The 21784-nt window shown below is 38.0% G+C and overlaps 1 protein-coding gene across 6 annotated transcripts in view; it reads right to left on the reverse strand.

Annotated features, from left to right (window-relative positions):
• Positions 1-21784, reverse strand: part of TTC27 (tetratricopeptide repeat domain 27) — a 301004-nt gene that overhangs the window by 158637 nt on the left and 120583 nt on the right. For all 6 annotated transcript variants that reach the window (XM_064277232.1, XM_064277231.1, XM_064277230.1 and 3 more), the window contains one exon: positions 8037-8150. In XM_064277232.1, coding sequence (XP_064133302.1) covers positions 8037-8150 — 114 coding nt within the window. The remainder of the gene's footprint in view (positions 1-8036; positions 8151-21784) is intronic.

Below are 21784 nucleotides of genomic sequence, written 5' to 3' on the forward strand. Positions count from 1 at the left end.
GCAACCAAATTCACTTTCTTTTCTAGTGCACATGGAACATTCTCTAGAATAGAACACATAAAGCAAGCATTAGCAGAATCCAAAACATCGAACTATTACAAAGCATCTTCTCTGACCATAAGGCCATAGAAGTAGAAATCAATAACAGAAAAGCAGGGAAAAGAAACCTAACACTTGGAAACTGAACAATACCCTGCTCAAAAACGACTGTGACAAAGAAGACATTAAGGATGGATTAAAGAAATTGATAGAATCCAAAGAGAATAAAAACACTTCCTATCTGAACCTTTGGGACACAGCGAAAGCAGTGCTTAGAGGTCAATCGATATCAGTAAACACACACATACAAAAAGAAGAAAGGGCCAAAATCAAACAATTAACCCTCCAACTTGAACAAATAGAGAGACAGCAACAGAACAAACCCTCAGGCACCAGAAGAAAGCAAATATTAAAAATTAGAGCAGAATTAAATGAAATAGAAAACAGAAAAACAACCGAAAGAGATAAGAAGACCAAAAGCTGGTTCTTTGAAAAAATTAACAAAATTGATAAACCACTGGCCAAAGTAACAAAAGAAAAACAGGAGAGGAAGCAAATAACTCAAAGAAGAAACTAGGTGGGCGATATTACAACAGACCCAACTGAAATTAAAAGAATCGTATCAGATTACTATGAAAAAATGTACTCTGAAAAATCAGAAAACCCATAAAAAATGGATGAATTTCTAGAAACATACTAGCTACCTAAATTAACACAAACAGAGGTAGACCAACTAAATAGACCGATAACAAAAGAAGAGATTGAAAAGGTAATGAAAAAACTCTCAACAAAAAAAAAATGTCCAGGCCAGGACTGCTTCACTGCAAAGTTCTACCAAACTTTCAGAGAAGAGTTAACACCACTAACGCTAAAGGTATTTCAGAGCACAGAAAAGGACGGAACACCCCCAAATTCATTCTATGAAGCCACCTTATCTCTGATACCGAAAGGACTCCACAAAAAAAGAAAATTAGAGACCTATATCCCTCCGGAACTTAGACACAAAATACCTCAACAAAATTCTAGCCAATAGAATTCAACAACATATCAAAAAAATAATTCACCATGACCAAGTGGGATTCATACCAGGTACACAGGGATGGTTCAACATTAGAAAAACAATTAATGTAATCCATCATATAAATAAAACAAAAGACAAGAACCAAAGGATCTTATCAATTGATGCAGAAAAGGCAATTGACAAAGTTCAACACCCATTCACGATAAAAAAAATCTCAGCAAAATAGGAATAGAGGGAAAATTCCTCAACATAATGAAGGGCATTTATACAAAGCCAGTAGCTAACATCAGCCTAAATGGAGAGAGTCTGAAAGCATTCCCCTTGAGATCAGAACCAGGCAAGGATGCCCTTTACCACCACTCTTATTCAACATTGTGCTGGAGAACCTAGCCAGAGCAATTAGGCTAGATAAAGAAGTCAAGGACACCCAGTTTTGTAAGGAAGAAGTAAAAGTATCTCTATTTCGAGATGACATGATCTTATGCACAGGAAACCCTACAGAATTCTCAAAAGAACTACTGAAACTAATAGAAGACTTCAGCAGAGTATCAGGATACAAGATAAACGTACAAAAACCAGTTGGATTCCTCTACACCAACAAAAAGAACACCAAAGAGGAAATCATCAAATCAATACGATTTACAGTAGCCCCCAAGAAGACAAAATACTTAGGAGAAAATCTTACCAGAGATGTAAAAGACTTATACAAAGAAAACTACAAGGCACTACTGCAAGAAACCAAAACAGACCTACGTAAGTGGAAAAAACATACCTTCCTCATGGATATAAAAACTTAACATTGTAAAAAAGTCTATTCTACCATAAGCGATCTATAGATACAATGCAGTTCCGATCCAAATTCCAATGACATTTTTAATGAGATGGAAAAACAAATCACCAACTTCATATGGAAGGGAAAGAGGCCCAGATAAGTAAAGCATTACAGAAAAAGAAGAACAAAGTGGAATGCCTCACTCTACCTGATTTTAGTACCTATTATACCGCCACAATAGTCAAAACAGCCTGGTACTGGTACAACAGATATATAGACCAATGGAACAGAATTGAGATCCCAGACATATATCCATCCACATACGAGCAGCTGATATTTGACAAGGGCCCAAAGTCAGTTAAATGGGGAAAAGACAGTCTCTTTAACAAATGGTGCTGGCATAACTGGATATCCATCTGCAAAAAAAATGTAACAGGACCCATATCTCACACCAAGCGCAAAAACTAACTCAAAATGGATCAAAGACCTAAATATAAAATAATAAAAATCATGGATGAAAAAATAAGGACAACGCTAGAAGCCCTACACATGGCATAAACAGTATACAAAACATTACTGACGATGCAGAAGAGAAACTAGATAACTGGGAGCTCTTAAAAATCAAACACCCATGCCCATCCAAAGATTCACCAAAAGACTGCCTACAGACTGGGAAAAAGTTTTGAGCTATAACATTTCCAATCAGCAACTGATCACTAAAATCTACATGATACTGCAAAAACTCAACAACATAAAGACAAACAACCCAATTAATAAATGGGCGAGGGATATGAACAGACATTCGCGTAGTTAACAGATACATGAGGAAATGCTCACGATCATCAGCCATTAGAGAAATGCAAATCAAAACTACAGTGAGATTCCATCTCACTCCAATGAGGCTGGCATTAATCCAAAAAACACAAAATAACAAATGTTGGAGAAGTTGTGGAGAGACTGGAACACTTATACAATGATGGTGGGAACGTAAAATGGTAAACCACTTTGGAAATCGATTTGGTGCTTCCTTAAAAAGCTAGAAATAGAATTACCATATGATCCAGCAATCCCACTTGGAATATATCCTAGAGAATTAAGAGCCTTTACGTGAACAGATATATGCACACCTGTGTTCACTGCAGCACTGTTTACAGTAGCAAAAAAATAGAAGCAATCGAGGTGCCCATCAACATATGAATGGATAAATGAATTATGCTATATTCACACAATGGAATACTATACATGGATAAAGAACAATGATGAATCTGTTAAACATTTCATAACATGGAGAAATCTTCAAGGCATTATGCTGAGTGAAATTAGTCAGTTGTAAAAGGACAAATATTGTATAAGATCACTAGTATAATAACTGGAGAAATACTTTAAACAGAGAAGAAAATATTCCTTGATGGTTATGATAGGAGGAAGGGAGGGAGAGGGGTTTTAGATAGTAAATAAGAATTGTTTCAAGTGAAGCAAAAAACACAATACAGGCAAGGTCAACACAACTGGATGAAACTAAAAGCAAAGAAGTTTCCTGAATAAACTGAATGCTTCGAAGGCCAGCGTAGCAGGCGCATAGGTTTGGGGACCATGGTTTCAGGAGACACCTAAGCCAACTGGCATAATAAAATCTATTAGGAAAACATTCTGCATCCCACTTTGAGCATGGTTTCTTAAATGCTAGCAAGCAGCCATCTAAGATGCATCATTGGGTCTCAACCCACCTGGAGCAAAGGAGCGTGAAGACCACCAAAGACACAAGGTAATTACATGTCCAAGAGACAGAAAGGGCCACGTAAACCAGAGACTACATCAGCCTGGGACCAGAAGAACTAGATGGTGCCTGGCCACAGCCGATGACTGCCTTGACAGGGAACACAACAGAGAACCCCTGAGGGAGCAGGAGAGCAGTGGGATGCAAACCCCAAATTCTCGTAACGAGACCGGACTTAATGGTCTGAGACTAGAAGGACCCTGGAGGTCATGGTCCCCAGACCTTCTGTTAGCCCAAGACAGGAACCATTCCCAAAGCCAGCTCCTCAGACAGGGACTGGACTGGACTATGGGATAGAAAATGATACTGGTGAAGAGTGGGCTTCTTAGATCAAGTAGACACACGAGACTATGTTGGTTTCCCCTGTCTAGAGGGGTGATGAGAAGGCAGAGGGGGTCAGAAGCTGGCTGAATGGACACGAAAACAGAGAGTGGAGGGAAGGAGTGTGCTGTCTCATTAGGAGGAGAGCAATTAAGAGTATATAGCAAGGTGCATATAAATTTTTATATAAGAGACCGACTCGATTTGTAAACTTTCACTTAAAGCACAATTAAAAAAAAAAATTTGTCTTTCCTTTCTATCCACAGTACAGCTATTAAAGTAGCCTCCTAATTGAGCTCTGTGCATCAATTGTCACCAATATGTCATTCTTCACCGTGCTGCAAAACTATCTTCAAAATTATGACTTTTAATGTTACCCACAGTTTGTTTTACTGAGAAGAGAAAATTCAAACTTTTTAACTCTGTATAAAAGTCGACCCTGGAAATGGAAGAACCTGCCTTTACAACATTATAGTACACTGTCCCCTAGCAATGAACCAGACAAATGTGAAGTACTCTTTTTTCCAGATACATATCAAATGTACTTCCCCTCTCTAAGTCAACTCTTCTTCTTCCTATCAACTGACATTTTAAACTGTACCATATTATGCTTAAAATGATTATTTCAAAAACCTGTAAATAGTTCACTCACTATTATTTTACGTAACATTTATTTCTGGTGTCCTAAAATCTAACTCAACACTCCTTGGAATAAGAAACATCTGGACTTAGGGGATGGATTGAACCCTCCCTTTATCACAGAGATGCTATGCAGGAGCAGCTATAAAACTAGAGACCAAACAAAAACCAGCACCGATTGGGTACTTTCAGGAGTACATATTCTTAAACAAACTCTTCTCTCTAACTAGGGTACCTTAGTTTGCTTTAAAAAAAAAAAAAAAACAAGTTTTACTTACGAATAATTTGATTTATGTAGATTTGAAATTTTTCCAAAATAAAAATAAACTTTAAAACATATCACTTCCTTTGACTTCATGAAATCCTACATTTTTTAAGAGGTTTTTCTTGTTAATCAATTTGTATCATGGTCAATGTATCAGACACTCTATGAGAGAGACTAAACGATAGAGACTCACCGGACAGGAATCAACTTAATATGAAACTGAGAATGATGCAGACTGATTTTACATGTGATCAGTTTATTGGTGAATATTTTTATGTTGGGATGAATTTTATTTCTTTATACAACTTGTACGGAGCCCTGGTGGCGCAGTGATTAAGAGCTACAGCTGCTAATCAAAGGTCTGCAGTTCAAATTCACCAGGTGCTCCTTGGAAACCCTATGGGACAGTTCTACTCTGTTCTGTAGGGAAATTATGAGTCAGAATCGACTCAAGGGTAACAGGTAAAGAACTTGTACCTGTGGAATTGCTTATTATTTTAATTAATTCTTCTACTGTCCATTTTAATGTTCACAATAAGCCTATAAGTAGTAGTATCATTAGCCTCATTTACAGATGAGGAAAGGGAAGATTAGAGAGGTTAAAAGAGGCATACCTCATTCTGTTGTGTTTTGTTTTATTGCACTTTGTAGAGATTGCATTTTTTATAGATGGAAGGATTGTGGCAACCCTGCGTCGAGCAAGTCTATCAGTGCCGTTCTTCCAACAACACGTGCTCACTTTGTGTCTCTGTGTCACAATTTGGTAATTTTCACATTACTTGAAAATTTTTCATTATTATTATATCTGTTATGGTGACCTGTGATCAGTGATTGTTGATATTACTATTGTAATCATTTTGGGGTGCCACAAACCACGCCCATATAAGACAGAGAACTCAATTCATAAATGTGTATGTTCTGAGTGCTCCACTGACTGGCTGTATTCTTATCTCTCTCCCTTCCTCAGGCCTCCCTATTCCCTAAGACATGACAATATTGAAATCAGGCCAATTAATAACCCTACAATGGCATCTAAGTGTTCAAGCAAGAAGAATCGAACATCTTTCATTTCAAATCAAAAGCTCAATATAATTAAAGTTAGTGAGGAAGGCATGTCGAAAGCCAAGACAGGCTGAAAGTTAGGCCTCCGGCACCAGTTGGCCAAGCTGTGAAGGCAAAGGAAAGGTTCCAAACTTCCATGAACACGTGAATGATAAGAAAGTGAAACAGCCTCATTGCTGACATGGAGAAAGTTTTAGTGGTCTGGAGAGAAGACCAAACCAGCCACAACACTCCCTTAACCAAAGTTTAATCCAGAGCAAGGCCCTAACTCTCTTCAATTCTGTGAAGGCTGAGAGAGGTGAGGAAGCTGCAGGAGAAAAGTCTGAAGCTAGCAAAGGTTGGCTCATAAGCTTTAAGGAAAGAAACCGTCTTCATAACAAAAAGGTACAAGGTGAAGCAGCAAGTGCTAATGTAGAAGATGCAACAAGTTCATCCAGAAGAGCTAGCTAAGATAACTGCTGAAGGTGGTCACACAAAACAACAGACTGTCAGCGCAGATGAGACAGCCTTATGCTGGAAGACGGTGCCATGCGGGGCTTTCACAGCTGGAGAGGAGAGGTCAATGCCGTCTTCAAAGCTTCAGAGGACAGGCTGGCTCTCTTGTTAGAGGCTAATACAGCTGGTAACTTTAAGCTGAAGCCAGTGTTCATTTACCATTCCAAAAATCCTAGGGTCCTTAAGAATTATGCTAAATCTATTCTGCCTGTGCTCTATAAATGGAACAACAAAGCCTAAATAGCAGCACATCTGTTTACGACATGATTTACCAAATATTTTAAGCCCACTGTTGATACTTACTGCTCAGAAAAAAAGATTCCTTTCAAAATATTACTTACTGCTCATTGACAATGCACACAGGGTCACCCAAGAGCTCTGATAGGGATGTACAAGGAGATTAATGTTGTTTTCATGCCTGCTAACACAACATAGATTCTGCAACCCATGGATCAAGGAATAATTTCAAATTTAAAGTCTTATTATTTAAGAAATGCATTTCGTAAGGTTACAGCTTACATAGATAGTGATTTCTCTGACAGATCTTGGCAAAGTAAATTGAAAACCTTCTGGAATCATTCCAGATACTAGTAAGAACATTTGTGATTCACGGGAGGAGGTCAAAATATCAACATCAACAGGAGTTCAGCAGGAATCGATTCCAAATCTCATGGACATCTTTGAGGGGTTCAAGACTTCAGTGTAGGAACTAACTGCAGATGTGGTAGAAATAGCAAGAGTACTAGAATTAGAAACAGAGCCTGAAGATATGACTAAATTGCTGCAATTTCATGATAAAACTTTAACAGATGAGGAGTTGCTTCTTATGGATAAGCAAAGAAAGTGGTTTTTTGAGATGGAATCTACTGGTGAAAGTGCTGTAAACATTGCTGAATAGGCAAGAAAGGATTTAGAATATTACATAAACTTAGTTGATAAAGCAGTAGCAAGGTTTGAAAAGATTAACTCCAGTTTTGAAAGAAGCTCTCTTGTGGATAAAATGCTATCAAATAGCATTGCATGCTACAGAAAAATCTTTTGGCATGAAATGAAGAGTCAGTCGATGCAGCAAACTTCATTGTTGTGTTATTTTAAGAAATTGCCACAGCCACCCCAACCTTCAGCAATCACCACCTTGATCAGTCAGCAGCCATTGACATCAAGGTGAGACCATCCATCAGCAAAAAGATTACTACTCACTGAAGGCTCAGATGATAGTCAACATTTTTGAGAAATATGATATCTTTCATTCAGGTATGTACATAGTTTTTTAGACATAATGCTATTGCACACTTAACAGACAACAGAATAGTGTAAACAAATTTTATATGTACTTGGAAACCAAAAAATTTGTGTGACTCACTTTATTGTGGTACTTGTATTATTGCAGTGGTCTGGAATCGAACCTGTAGTATCTCCAATGTATGCCTATGCTTTTGTCACGAAGATACTACGAGACAAAACTAGGCTTTGAAGCCAACCAGTCAAATTCTGGAATCTACACTCTAAACAATAACAAAGTGTTTGAGTAAAACAAAAACCATCTCATGCTTTCATGCTTTTATATTCACAATACATATGTATGCTTACTCATAGCAATGAAGAATTGGTGGAAGAAAACTAAAATTGCCACATTAATTCTTACCTGTGTCTGTCTCATTGCCCGTTCCACTCGGCGTGTGCTTCCTCTCTCAAGTTTTGTCCGGAGGGTCAAGGCTGATGTCTGAATGGCCCAGAATTTTGGTTGTGAAAGCAAACACTAACAGAAGAGGAGAAAAAAGATCACGTAAAGAAGGGATGAGTGAGGTGATCCCACTCAGAATAAAAAAAAAAATAGGACAAGATTAATTCTTCCAAAAATATCTGAACACATCTAAATACACATTTGAAATCTTCTCAATGAAAATAATAAAACATGTGCTTTCATATATTTTTCTGAAAAATGTTTTAAGTAGAGTCATTATTTAGGTGATCCAATTCTATTGAATAAATCAGTTAAAGAAAAATAAATCGGGATCTCTCCAGATAACCAAAGTGCTAAACAGTGCTTATCATATGTAAGCTAATAAATCTCTTTATCTCATGGGTTACAAAATTTTGAGAAAATAAACTTCATAAAAGTAAATACTGTCTTTCTAAAATTTGAAATAAATTTTAAAAATCACCCAAACTCAGAAAGGAAAACAAATTATTAGTAATTTGATATCTTTTAACTTTAAAAACATTCTAATTCATAGATACAAATGCAAATCAAACCTCAGTACACAGAATGCCCAAGAAATGAAGTTTTTCTTCATTTACAGGCAAAAGAACTTCTTTTTCAATTTGTATTGTAGAAAACCATTTTAAAATGCATGCAAATGCATTATGACCTTCATAAGGAAGGGAAGGGAGTCTCCTATTTTAGTTAAAATGATTTCCTATAGGTAGTACCTTAAGGAAGTCTAGCCTCAAACAAAATCTCAAGTCTGTGATGCAGATAGGGTTAACTGTTCTGGCAGAACAAAAGAGCTGTTAAAAGATTACCATCTAGAAGTTGGGTAAACAGAACCACACCCTGTCAACATGAGATAAGCCTGAAACAACCCAATAATTACTATCTCCTTCTTAGTGTTTTTCTAGTCCCTTTCCCCTTTACAGGCTTCTGGAGGCTCAGAACAAAGTGTGACCGGTGTTTAACCTTCCTTAGCCCTCTGAAGATGGTGATGTAGTGCCAAATATCAGTGCGCTTGCACTATATCCCATAATAAGTAATGCCAAGGGCTGCCGAGAGGACTCCATCTTGAATATCAGGGGGTTCCATCTTGGATTCCAGACGCACTCACAACCTAATTAACATGCACCACCATTCTGAGACCTGCCCCTTGAAAGAAGCCCACTAAATATTCATCACTCTATTGTCTCCACTGAACCCATATAAGCCCTAGCCTTGCTTGCTTCCCTTTTCGAGTCAGTCTTTTGGATAGGCTTATCCCCGCTAACTCTTTTGCTTGACTCAAGCAAAATAAAGCTTGCTAAAGATAGTTTGTCTTTTGCGTGTATTCTTACTCGGGAAAAGACAAGGATCCTGTGTGTCAGATTGGCAACAGGTAACATCTACAACTACTGAGACCTAATCCCAAAAAAAGCTGTGACTACCAGCAGTTGCTATTGTTAGGTGCCTTCAAGTCAATTTTTGACTCATCGCAATGCCATGTGCCATAGTAGAACTGCCCCACAGGGTTTTCTAAGCTGTAATCCTTATAGGACAAGATCACCAGGTCCTTCTCCTGCAGAGTCACTGAATGGGTTTGAACTACCAACCTTGCAGTTAGCAGCAGAGTGTTTAACCATTGTACCACCAGGACTCCTTAGAGATTATAGCAGAAACTACTAAATAAAAACACAAATGTAGTGGGAAATAAAGTACAAGTTTTGGGTGAGTGAAAACAGGGACAAAATGTATCTTGATATAATAGTGATTACTTGGTAAAATGAACTCGATTTAAGATCTCTTTGATGATGACTTGGAATCCAGTTCTGTCTCTGGGTGATCATTCACAAAAATAACTTCAGTGAAGGTCAATGCAAAGAAAGGGGAGAGGTGACTACATCTTTGATAATAGTACGCTGCTTCATCATCTCCTTAATGTTTCTAAATGTCAGGTCTGGAAAACATCCTAGTTAATTGGAGTCCATTTAATCACTGGGAAAGTACCACTGAAGCTTTTAAATTACCAAGGCCTTGACTTTGCTTGAAACTATTAAAACAGATCTCTGAGACCAAGATCTGGGAAATCGGTTGTCTATCTTTCCTTCTTTCCTTCTCTTCCTTCCTTCCTCCCTCCCTCCCTCCCTCCCTTCCTTCCTTTATTATTATTTTTAATGCTCCCCAGGCAATTTTAAAGTGCAGCCAAGGTTAAGAACTACAAGATGATGCAAGTACTTGTCTTTAGTGAAATACATTTATAATTCAAAATTCTCACTAATGGTTAGCAAGAAGTCCTTCAGTGGAGCATAAACCATATCACACCCCAAACCATTCCTTGTACACACCCAACTCATGTCACTCATTTGTATTATCTGACTAGCTCCTACAATAAAGAGGAAAATGAACCACCAATGGGTGGAATGTCATGAATTGAATCATGTTCCCCAAAAACGTGTGTATCAACTTGGTTAGGCCATGATTCCCCATATTCTGTGGTTGGCCTCCATTCTATGATTGTAATTTTATGTTAAAGAGGATTAGGGTGGGACTGTAACACCCTTACCAGGTCACATCCCTGATACAATGTAAAGGAAGTTTCCCTGGGGTGTGGCCTGCACCACCTTACATTTCTCAAGAGATAAAGGGAAAGGGAAGCAAGCAGAGAGTTGGGGACCTCATACCACCAAGAGTGCAGCACCAAGAGCACAGTGCATTCTTTGGACCCCGGGTCCCTGCATCTGATAAGCTCCTTGACCATGGGAAGACTGAGAAAGACAAGGAACTTCCTCCAGAGCGGAGAGAAAGAGAAAGCCTTCCCTTGGAGCTGACAGCCTGAATTTGGACTTTTAGTCTACTTTACTGTGAGAAAATAGACTTCACTTTCTTAAAGCCACCCACTTGTGGTATTGAGACAGATAGGGTTAACTATGCTGGTGGCTGAACAAAAGAGCTTTTAAAAAGATTATCATCTAAAAGTTGGGTAAACAAGAACCACACCCTATCTAGAGACAGATAGGGTTAACAGTGCTGGTTGAACAAAACAGCTTTTAAAACGATTATAATCTAAAGGTTGGGTAAACAAGAACCCACCCTGTCAACATAAGATTAGGGCAGCCCAGGAATTACTCTCCTTCTTAGGGTCTTTCTAGTCCCCTCCTCCTTTACAGGCTCCATATGTGCAGAGGAACAGAGTGTGACTGCTGTTTGATCTCCCTTAGCCCTCTGAAGATGGCGATATAGTGCCAAAGATCAAGTGCGCTTGCACTATATCCCATAGTAAGTGATGCCAAGGGCTGCTGCAAAGACTCCATCTTGAATATCAGCGGGTTCCAGGTTAGATTCCAGGTGCATACACAATCTTATTAACATACACCACCATTCTAAAAAGTACCTGCCCCTTGAAAGAAGCCCACTAAATATTCATTGCTCTATTTTCTCCACCGAATCCATATAACCCCTAGCCTTCCCTCCCTTTATGAGTCAGTCTTTTAGAGAGGCTTAGATCCCCCGACTCCTTTTGCTTGACTCAACCAAAATAAAACTTGCTGAAGATAAAGTTTCTCTTTCGCATATATTCTTACTTGAGAAAAGATAAAAGCCCTTTGTGTCAGATTGGCAATTGGTAACAATATTTGGCGATCCAGCCAGGAGACTAGGGGCTCAAAGTAGCCCCCAGTTAGGGGACGCAGACTAGTGGGACTGAGCCTCTGGAACAGACCTCTACTCAGAGACAAGCGGCCGCCCTGACCTTTTTGTCTGGTGTCTCTTTGAAGCAGTAAGTTCGGGTGACTCTCCCCCTCAGTCCCCCTTCCCCCTTCAGCAACCTTTATTGTCTTTTTTTCTCTCTCTCTGCATACCTTGTCTCCATTTCTTTTTTTTCTCTCTCTTCTTCTTTTTTCCTCTTTCTACCAAGTGGGTCGCGAGCCCCAGTGAAGGGGGTTTCATGGAGAGCGTTCCGGTAGTTTGGCTTTTGTGAAAGAGTCTGCAGACAAGGAGTGATTCCTTGTCAGAGGCTGACAGAGCCGCAGAGAGAGCCCGCTGAGTGGGTGGCAAACCCCATCAGATGGTCGCGGAGAGCACTCGGTAAATTGAGCAGGTCACAAGCCTCCAATAAGAAAAGGCTGCAGAGAGCACTCTGGAATGCGTCGCATACTCCTAGTGAGAAGTTGCGGAGAGCTCTCTGAAAGTCTACTTCCTTGACTTTTTTTGTTTTCTTTCCTTTCATTTTGACTGCTCTCTCAGGAAGCCCTTCCATTGGTCTCTGGTACTACAATTTTTTCCTCTCTTTTTCTTTCCTCTTTTTACAGAATGGATCATGAGCCCCAAAGAGGGGGGTTCACAGAGAGCGTTCCGGTCATTTGGCTTTCATGAAAGACAGTTCGGGGAGAAAGAGCGATTCCTTGTTAGGGGCTGATCAACCCATATCCCAAGGGCAGGTCGCGGACCTCGAACAGAGCCGCAGAGAGTGCCTGTCAAGTGGGTAGCACATCTCATGAGAGGGTCACAGAGAACACTCAGTAAATTGAGGGGGTTGCAAGCCTCCGGCAGAAGACTGCAGAGAGCACTACAGAGCGGGTTGCGTACCCCCAGCGGAAGGTCGTGGGGAGCACTCCGATAATCTATTTCCTTGACCTTTTTTTTTTTCTTTCTTCTTACCTTTTGTTTTTAAACTATTCTTGGTCTTGATGGCTCTAGAGTTCTGGCAGGCATATGAGTGTGTGGCAGCCATTGTTTTTGTTTGTCTAGATGTTGTCTGTCTCTGGTTCGTACACCCTGCTTCTGGGGAATGGATGTAGAGGTCTCTGTTTAGATTGAGAGTTTGAAGCCCCTCCGTTTGGCATTAGAGATAAGAGGTATCTAGAAGATCGAAATAGAGATTCAGATATTCCTAGTAACGTGTTAGACCTCACTAAACCCTTCTGACTTGTCTGGTCCGAGCACGCTGTTTGTTTGTCTGATGTGTGACCAGGGCTGTCTGGGAAGGTTGAGAATATGAGATCATCTCAGTCGCCTCTGTCTGTGTCTTATGTGTAATGTGTGTGTTGCATAGAAACTAATTGGTGAAGAGAAAGTTCAGGTTGAATTAGAACATGCTTGTGGAGATTCTGAAAATTTATTGATTAGACTGTTTACTAAACAATTGGTCATCTTTTGCTCTAGATAGTTTAAAGGAAAAAGATAATTTTGTCTTAAAAGAAAAGTAACAGTTCCAGAACAGCAAAAGAGAAAGAAACTGTCATCTTTCGCCTTTCAAAATGTTTGGAATTGGGATGACTCCCTTCAGCCTCCAGTCTCCCTAGCTAAGAATTAGATTCATTTACAAAATTGCTAAAGGACTTTGGTATTTACTGGGTAGATAGCCTTTCAAAATGCCTCTGTATGTAAATGAATCAGAATGGGCTAATCTTGTCTCCTACCCTGAGTTAAAAGGTAGGTAGGGTGGGGCAAAATCAGGCCTCCTTAGCCCCCAGTCCTCAGCTGCCAAGGTCAAACAGAAATCAAAATAAAATGGCCTAGAGAAATGTTTAATTGGTCAGTTAAACAGAAACCTTGTAATTTCCAAAGCCAATTAGATTAGAAAAACATGAGAAATAATAAAAGTCAAATAAAAATTTATAATATTTAAAGAAACTTTATTTCAATTAGTTGTGTTTTATGGTATACAGGCTTAAAATAATTTCTAAGATCTTTTAGGTAACTTATTGATGTTAAATTGAATCTGCTTCAAAGACAAATGTTCAGTCTGTCATTAAAATAAGATTCCTGAGTTGGAAACAAAGCCACATGGCTTAGAAAAGAAAAAAGCTAAAGTTTTTATTTTAATATCTTTGAGTTACATAACTAAAGTATTGTTTCTTAGTAACTTATGATAAACTCCTGACAAGTTTGAAAGCTATGAAAATTTTTGTAAAGAAAAAGTGGTAAAAAGGTTTATTTAACATGTTACAAATTACATAAGATGTGTTGTTAAAATCATGAGAAGTGCCTGATTCTATTTGGGTTAAAATTTATATGTTAGTAATTCCTCTTGTGTTTTTGCCTAATATTAGACAAAAAATACATAATATTATACCACCTTAATTACTTGGTTACAAAGGTATTTTTTTTTAATCTAGTATTATTAAAGACAATAGTTTGATTAGAAAACTCACATCATTTACCTATAAAGTTATTTTTATAGCTGTTCAGGTATTTAGAGACTGGATAGTCTTGGTATATTCTTGATATATCCTGACAATATGGTATTATGTCTCAAGATTATTATGTGTTACATCTGAAATTCTTTAAAAATACGGTTCTAAAAACTTTTTTTTAGCTGGTTTTATTTGGCCTTTGCGTTGTGCTTGTAATTAATTTCTCTCAGGTGTCTCACCATTAAGAATTATGTTTATAAATTAACCATGACCATATTAAGTTTTATCATCCACACATAAGTTTTTACTTTCCAAAAACATTTAACCAGAAATCTCAACAACAAAAAAAAAAGACCATATTAGACTTATAAAAGAAACTATGACTAGGCTCAATCAGAATTTCTAAAATTCTTATGCAAATGCTGATGGGTTCACAGATTGCAGTTGATCCAGTATCACACAGAATAGAAGTTAACTACATAAGGCTGAGTAAACAATATGATACTACGGGTTTTATGTGGGAATATTACTGACGTTTTAAAGTTTTTCTTTCTAGAGATATGAAACCATATTCCTCTTTTCTCCTAAATTATCTAACTAGTGGGTTTAGATATCCTAAGTCTTGAATTAACAATCTTAGGTTTGGCAGAATGCAGTTGTTGCTGAGGCACATGAAAAACAGTTACTGATGCTACTTATGCATAGACGAACACCGCATGAGATTTGTTTCCTTGGTTCAGAGACCTTAGAATCATGGTTTCATTGGTTATTTGAGACTATTGGCCTAATGTTAGTATTTCTATCCTATCTCCTGATTTGCTGTATGGTGCCTGAGATCTTAAAAACAGATAGTAATTGAACATTTCTGATCAAAGATTTTATAACAAGATCATGATCCAAAAGAGAAGACCTAAGAGAGTTATATATAAAACTCCCAGAATCCCGATTTCTGGCTTTCATAGAGGTTGGGGCAACCCACACAGGACATCGCCTTTGGGTGCCCTTTTGAACCTTGAACTTTGAAAAAAAAAAAATTCCTGAAGCCACTTTGAGGTAAACAATGGTTCACATAAACTAACAAGCCTATTTTTACTCTGGGCATTGTGCTTTTTTTTTTTTTTTTAAAGAATTCAGTCTGTTCTGAAAAACTAACTCCCAAGACCAGTAAACAGAGTTATGTTTAGGGTAAATTAGTAATCAGTTTAATCAGTCTTCAAGGCAATGTTGTATAAAATACCTGTCTAATATTTATAATCAAACTTACTATACAGAAAAGTATCTTAAGAAAACCAGGTTCTCAGAAGAGATCGATCTCATGAGTCAGACTCTGTTTTGTCTTAGATTCCACTTCTGTTTCTGAGAGAGCGACCCATGTCTGTTAATAGGTAAACCAAAGAGGGGCAGCTTGCCCTCAGGGAGAACACTAAATATGTTTTAGACAGACTAACCAGAGACCGCCAACAAGAAAAGTCCATCCTCACAAAACCAAAACCAAACCCAGTGCCATCGAGTCAATTCCGACTCATAGTGACCCTACAGGACAGAGTAGAACTGCCCCATAGAGTTTCCAAGAAGCACCTGCCAGATTCGAACTACCGACCCTTTGGTTAGCAGCCGTAGCACTTAACCACTATGCCACCAGGGTTTCCTGTATTACCTTACTAATCATGAATTCCATAATGAAAACTTAGTTGTCATATATAAGGTTTTCTATATTTTCTGTTTTCTCTGGACAAACTTTGTGTGTTCCTTCTAGACATGTTTTTTTATGTGATATATTCACGTATACTAGTTTAGATGACCCCTTTCCAACTGATGGTGAATTTATGTAGACAATTTCTTGTTTAAATTCCTAATAAATGCATAGACAGTACACTTTGAGATCTTTAAGATTATCTTTAAATATCCATAGTAAATATTAGAAAAGTAATGTTAAATGTTACCCATTATAAAACAAGAGTCAGGAAACAAACAAAAAAAGCCACTGGTCCAACACTCAGGGTATGCTGAGTAATTTTAATTCCTATTTACAGTATATTTCAATTAGAAAAATCTTTAAGAAATTTATCAATCACTATGACACAAATAACAGATAAAGTTGCTAGTGAAATGAAAACACAATAGTGATCTCTGGCCTCATTATGCCAAGGTGACATGACATAACAGAATAGCCTTAGATTTTTATTCATTGGTCCAAGAAAAGGATAGTCTGTGCTGTAAAACATACCTCTTGTAAAATAACACAAGAAAAATAGAACACATACAATCAGACAACAAGCTACTTGGTTATATACTATAACACCCTTATAAACACCAGATTTATAGGGTTGGTTACTATCAAGAATAAATACATGTACTAGGTCACTACTGCAAGAAATAGTCCTGACAGTATTAGACATAATAAGGTTTATCCTCTTTTGTCTTACACATTTAAAAGGTAAAAGAAAAACCTCAGGCTAAAATGTTGATGATAACTTTGCTCTTACTTAAGATCCTAGTAAAGAACCACATGGTATCCGGTAAAAAGCCAACACCGTGACTTTAAAGAGCCTATAGTGGCCGCCATCTAAGAGCTCAACTAAGTCCAGGTATTGATCATCAATGTGTTCCCTGTCCTTGAACATAGAGAATATAACCCAGCTGGAGTTGGGCTCACAAAGACTCAACAAAGACACATCAACTGAGCCCTGAGATAAAGACAATAGATGAGACAATCCTGAAAATTATCTTTAAGAGAACTTTTCACATAAAACCAATCAAACAGAACACAAAAGACTTTCTACTCTTATCTTTTTTTTTCTATTAACATTTAGTAAATAGAAAACTTGTTAGACCAATAAAACCCCCAAAATCCTGACAAATTGCCAGCCAATAACACAATCCCTAGAATTGACCCAGAGTGAGGCTACTATTCAAAAGAGGACATGAGTGGCCTGAGACATTATAAAACATGCTTACTAAAAGGCCTTAAAACAGGGGTACAAAAACAGAAAAACCTCTCAAACTTTATGAAGTAATTCAGAGACCTAAAGAAAATCCTGCTGAGTTTCTTAAAAAAAGTTTTCAGGCCTTCCAGAGACATACTGACATAGATCCTGAAATTACTGAAAATCAACGAATGGTTAATATCATCTTCATAAGACAAAGCTCTATAGATATCCAAAAAAAAAAACTCCAGAAATTAGAAGACCGGGCTGCAGCTGGTGAGAGTCACACATTTCCAGTCGCAGGGATGGGTGGTAAACAAAGAAAAATACAAAGACCTGACTTCTCAGTCAAGTACTTGAATGTTATCTGGTCAAATAAGACAAGAGTGAGGCCTGAAGTGGTGATAAGGTCCAAACCGACGCCGGCACAGAAACTGTAAAATAGCCACAGACATTTGTCGGGCTCCTAAGATATTGGTGCCCCTTCATACCCCATATAGCCCACAGCCTACGGCCCCTATGCCGGTTCCTTAAAAAAACAGTGAGACTAAAATAAACAAAAAGATTGGGTGAGAAAGTGATACAAAAAGATAAAAGAGAAGAGGATGAGTGAGAGAGACAAAAAGAGACAAAGATTAGGGAGAGAGAGGGAAAGTGAGATAAGAGAGAGTTCTAAAAACTGAAAGTGTGAGAAAAGAGAGAGCCCATAAAAAAAAGACAGGAATGGGCGGGGCCAAGATGGCTGACTATGTAGAAGCTTCCCCTTGTCGCTCTTGCAACAAACACTCCAAATAACAAGTGAATTAATTTCATACAGGACAACCTACAAACCCTGACCATCAAACACAGAACTAAGGAGTTGACCACAGTGACAGGGGAGCGAAAAGCTGCCCGCTGAGGCATCAACCACTTATGCAGCCTGCATGCCGCGCCCCAGCCTTGAGCCCTTGCGGTTCCCTAGTGCCAGAGTGGTGGGGCTGGGCACGGCTTACTGAGACGCCGCAAGCACATGACGCAGCCCTTACCCCCTGGGGTAACCTCGGTGGAGACCCAGCCAGTACACGCAGGCTGCACACCAATGCAGCTGACAGGCGTACAAGAAACCACGGACAAGCAGTGACTGGTTTTGGAGCCCGGAGCCCAGCGTCCCAGCCAGGAAACCTTGGCGCTGGGCTTTGGACTAAGCGCAGAGGGGCTGATTGCGGCTCCCTAAGACAGCGCAACCATGGGACGCAGCCCTAACCCTCTGGGGCAGTCTCAGCGGGGATCCAGCCAGTGCACACAGGTGACACACCCCTCTGGAAATTTAGAAAAACAGTCCTCACCAAACAAGATAAGAAACTTTGTCTATCTTGAGAAAATTGTAAAAGCACCCAGGGATAAATGAAAAGTCCCCTACAAAGGACAATCAATAAGAATAAGTTCGGACTACTCGGCAGAAACCATACAGGCAAGAAGGCAATGGGATGACACATATAGACCACTGAAGGACAAAAACTGCCAGCCAATAATCATACATCCAGCAAAACTCTCTCTCAAATATGAAGGTGAAATTAAGACACAGATAAATACAAGCTTAGAGAATTTGCAAAACCAAACCAAAACTACAAGAATTACCAAAGGAAATCCTTTGGTCAGAAAATCAATAATTTCAGATACCAATACAACACAAGGTCACAGAACAAAACATCCTGATATCAACTCAGATAGGGAAATCGCAAAAACAAATAAGATTAATTTAAAGTAAAAAAAAAAAAAAAAATTGCTCAAGTCAGGGAATCATTGATGTCATTACATAAAAAATTACAATAACCAAAAAAGAGGGCCTAAATACAGGAGGTATAGATCTTCCATATGCAGAAGAAACCAATGCAATATAGGGCGATACAAGTTAGGTTTTTACTTCGACAAATAGGGGTAAATATTAAGGTAACCACAAAGAGGTCTAACAATTCCATACGTCAAAACAAAAACCAAGATAATCACAACGACTCAGCAAAAATAAATTCAACTACTATGAAAATGAGGAACACACAATCTACACAGAAAAACTTCTCAGCACAAGAAAGTAACTGGAAAAATGAAACTCAACAACACACCAAAAAACACATCAAAATGACAACACTAAACTCATCTATAATCACGCTGAATGTAAATGGACTAAATGCACCAATAAAGAGACAGAGTGGCAGACTGGATAAAAAAACACAATCCATCTATACGCTACCTACAAGAGACACACCTTAGACATAGAGACACAAATAAACGCAAAGGATGGAAAAAAATATATTAAGCAAAGAATAATCAAAAAAGCAGGAGTGGCAATATTAATTTCTGACAAAATAGACTTTAAGTTTAAATCCACCACAAAGGATAAAGAAGGACACTACATGATGACTAAAGGGACAATTTACCAGGAAGACAAATCCATATTAAATATTTATACACCCAATGACAGAGCTGCAAGATATATAAAACAAACTTTAACAGAATTGAAAAGTGAGATAGACACCTACACAATTATAGTAGCAGCCTTCAACACACCATGTTGGGTGAAGGAAAGGACATCAAGTAAAAAGTTCAATAAAGTCTCGGAAGATCTAATCGTTACAGTCAAGCAACTTGACCTCATAGACTTATGCAGAACACTACACCCAACAGCTGCAAAGTATACTTTCTTTTCTAGTGCGCAGGGAACATTCTCCAGAATAGATCACATATTCGGTCATAAAACAAGCCTTTGTAGAATCCAAAACATCGAAATATTACAAAGCATCTTCTCAGACCATAAAACCATAAAAGTAGAAATCAATAACAGAAAAACCAGGGAAAAGAAATCAAATACTTGGAAACTAAACAAGACCCTGTTCAAAAAAGACGGGGTTATAAAGGACATTAAGGAGGGAATAAAGAAATTCATAGAATTCAATGAGACTGAAAACACTTCCTATTAAAACCTTTGAGACACAGCAAAAGCAGTGCTCGGAGATCAATTTTATATCAATAAATGCACACATAACTAAAGAAGAAAGAGCCAATATCAAATAACTGTCCCTACAACTTGAACAAATAGAAAGAGAGCAACAAAGGAATCCGTCAGGCACCAGAGGAAAACAAATAATAAAAATTAGAGCAGAATTAAATGAATTAGAGAACAGAAAAACGCTTGAAAGAATTAACAAGGCCAAAAGCTGGTTCTCTGAAAAAACTGACAAAATTGATAAACCATGGGCCAGATTCACTAAAGAAATAAAGGAAAAGAGACAAATAACCCAAATAAGAAATGAGATGGGCCACATCACAACAGATCCAACTGAAATTAAAAGAATTATATCAGATTACTATGAAAAATTGTACTCTAACAAATTTCAAAACCCAGAAGAAATGGATGAATTCCTAGAAACACACTACCTACCTAAACTAACACAAACAGAAGTTGAACAACTAAATAGACCCATAACAAAAAAAGAGATTGAAAAAGTAATCAAAAGACTCCCAACAACAACAACAACAACAACAAAAAAAAACCCTGGCCCTGGTGGCTTCACTCCTGAGTTCTACCAAACTTTCAGAGAAGAGATAACACTACTACTAAAGGTCTTTCAAAGCACAGAAAAGGATGGAACACTCCCTAACTCATTCTCTGAAGCCAGCATAACGCTGCTACCAAAACCGGGGAAAGACAGGACAAAAAAACGAAAATTACAGACCTATATCCCTCATGAATATAGATACAAAAATCCTAAACAATCTTCTAGCCAATAGAACTCAACAACATATCAAAAAAATAATCCACCATGACCAAGTGAGATTCATACCAGGTATGCAAAGATGGTTCAATATTAGAAAAACAATTAATGTAATCCAACACATAAATAAAACAAAAGGCAAGAACATGATCTTATCAATTGATGTAGAAAAGGCATTTGACAAAGTCCAACACCCATTCATGATAAAAAAAAAAAACCTCTCAGCAAAATAAGAATAGAAGGAAAATTGCTCAACATAATAAAGGGCATTTATACAAAGCCAAAAAACAACATCATCTGAAATGGAGAGAGACTGAAAGCATTCCCTTTGAGATTGGGAACCAGACAAGGATGCTCTCTATCACCGCTCTTATTCAACATTGTGCTGGAGGTCCTAGCCAGAGCAATTAGGCCAGACAATGAAATAAAGGCATCTAGATTGGCAAAGAAGAAGTAAAATTACCTCTATTTGCAGATGACATGATCTTATACACAGAAAACCCTAAGGCATCCTCAAGAAAACTACCGAAACTAATAGAAGAGTTCAACAGAGTATCAGGTTACAAGATAAACATACAAAAATCAGGTGGATTCCTCTACATCAACAAGAATATCATCAAAGAGGAAATCACCAAATCAGTACCATTCACAGTAGCCCCCAAGAAGATAAAATACTCAGGAATAAATCTTACCAAAGATGTAAAAGAACTATACAAAGAAAACTACAACGTACTACTGCAAGAAACCAAAAGGGACCTACATAAGTGTAAAAACATACCTTGCTCATGGATAGGAAGACTTAACATTGTAAAAAGTCTTTTCTACCAAAAGCCATCTATACATACAATGCACTTCCAATCCAAATTCCAACGACATTTTTTAATGAGATGGAG

Source organism: Loxodonta africana, chromosome 26, assembly GCF_030014295.1.
Source record: "Loxodonta africana isolate mLoxAfr1 chromosome 26, mLoxAfr1.hap2, whole genome shotgun sequence".
Taxonomy (NCBI): domain Eukaryota; kingdom Metazoa; phylum Chordata; class Mammalia; order Proboscidea; family Elephantidae; genus Loxodonta; species Loxodonta africana.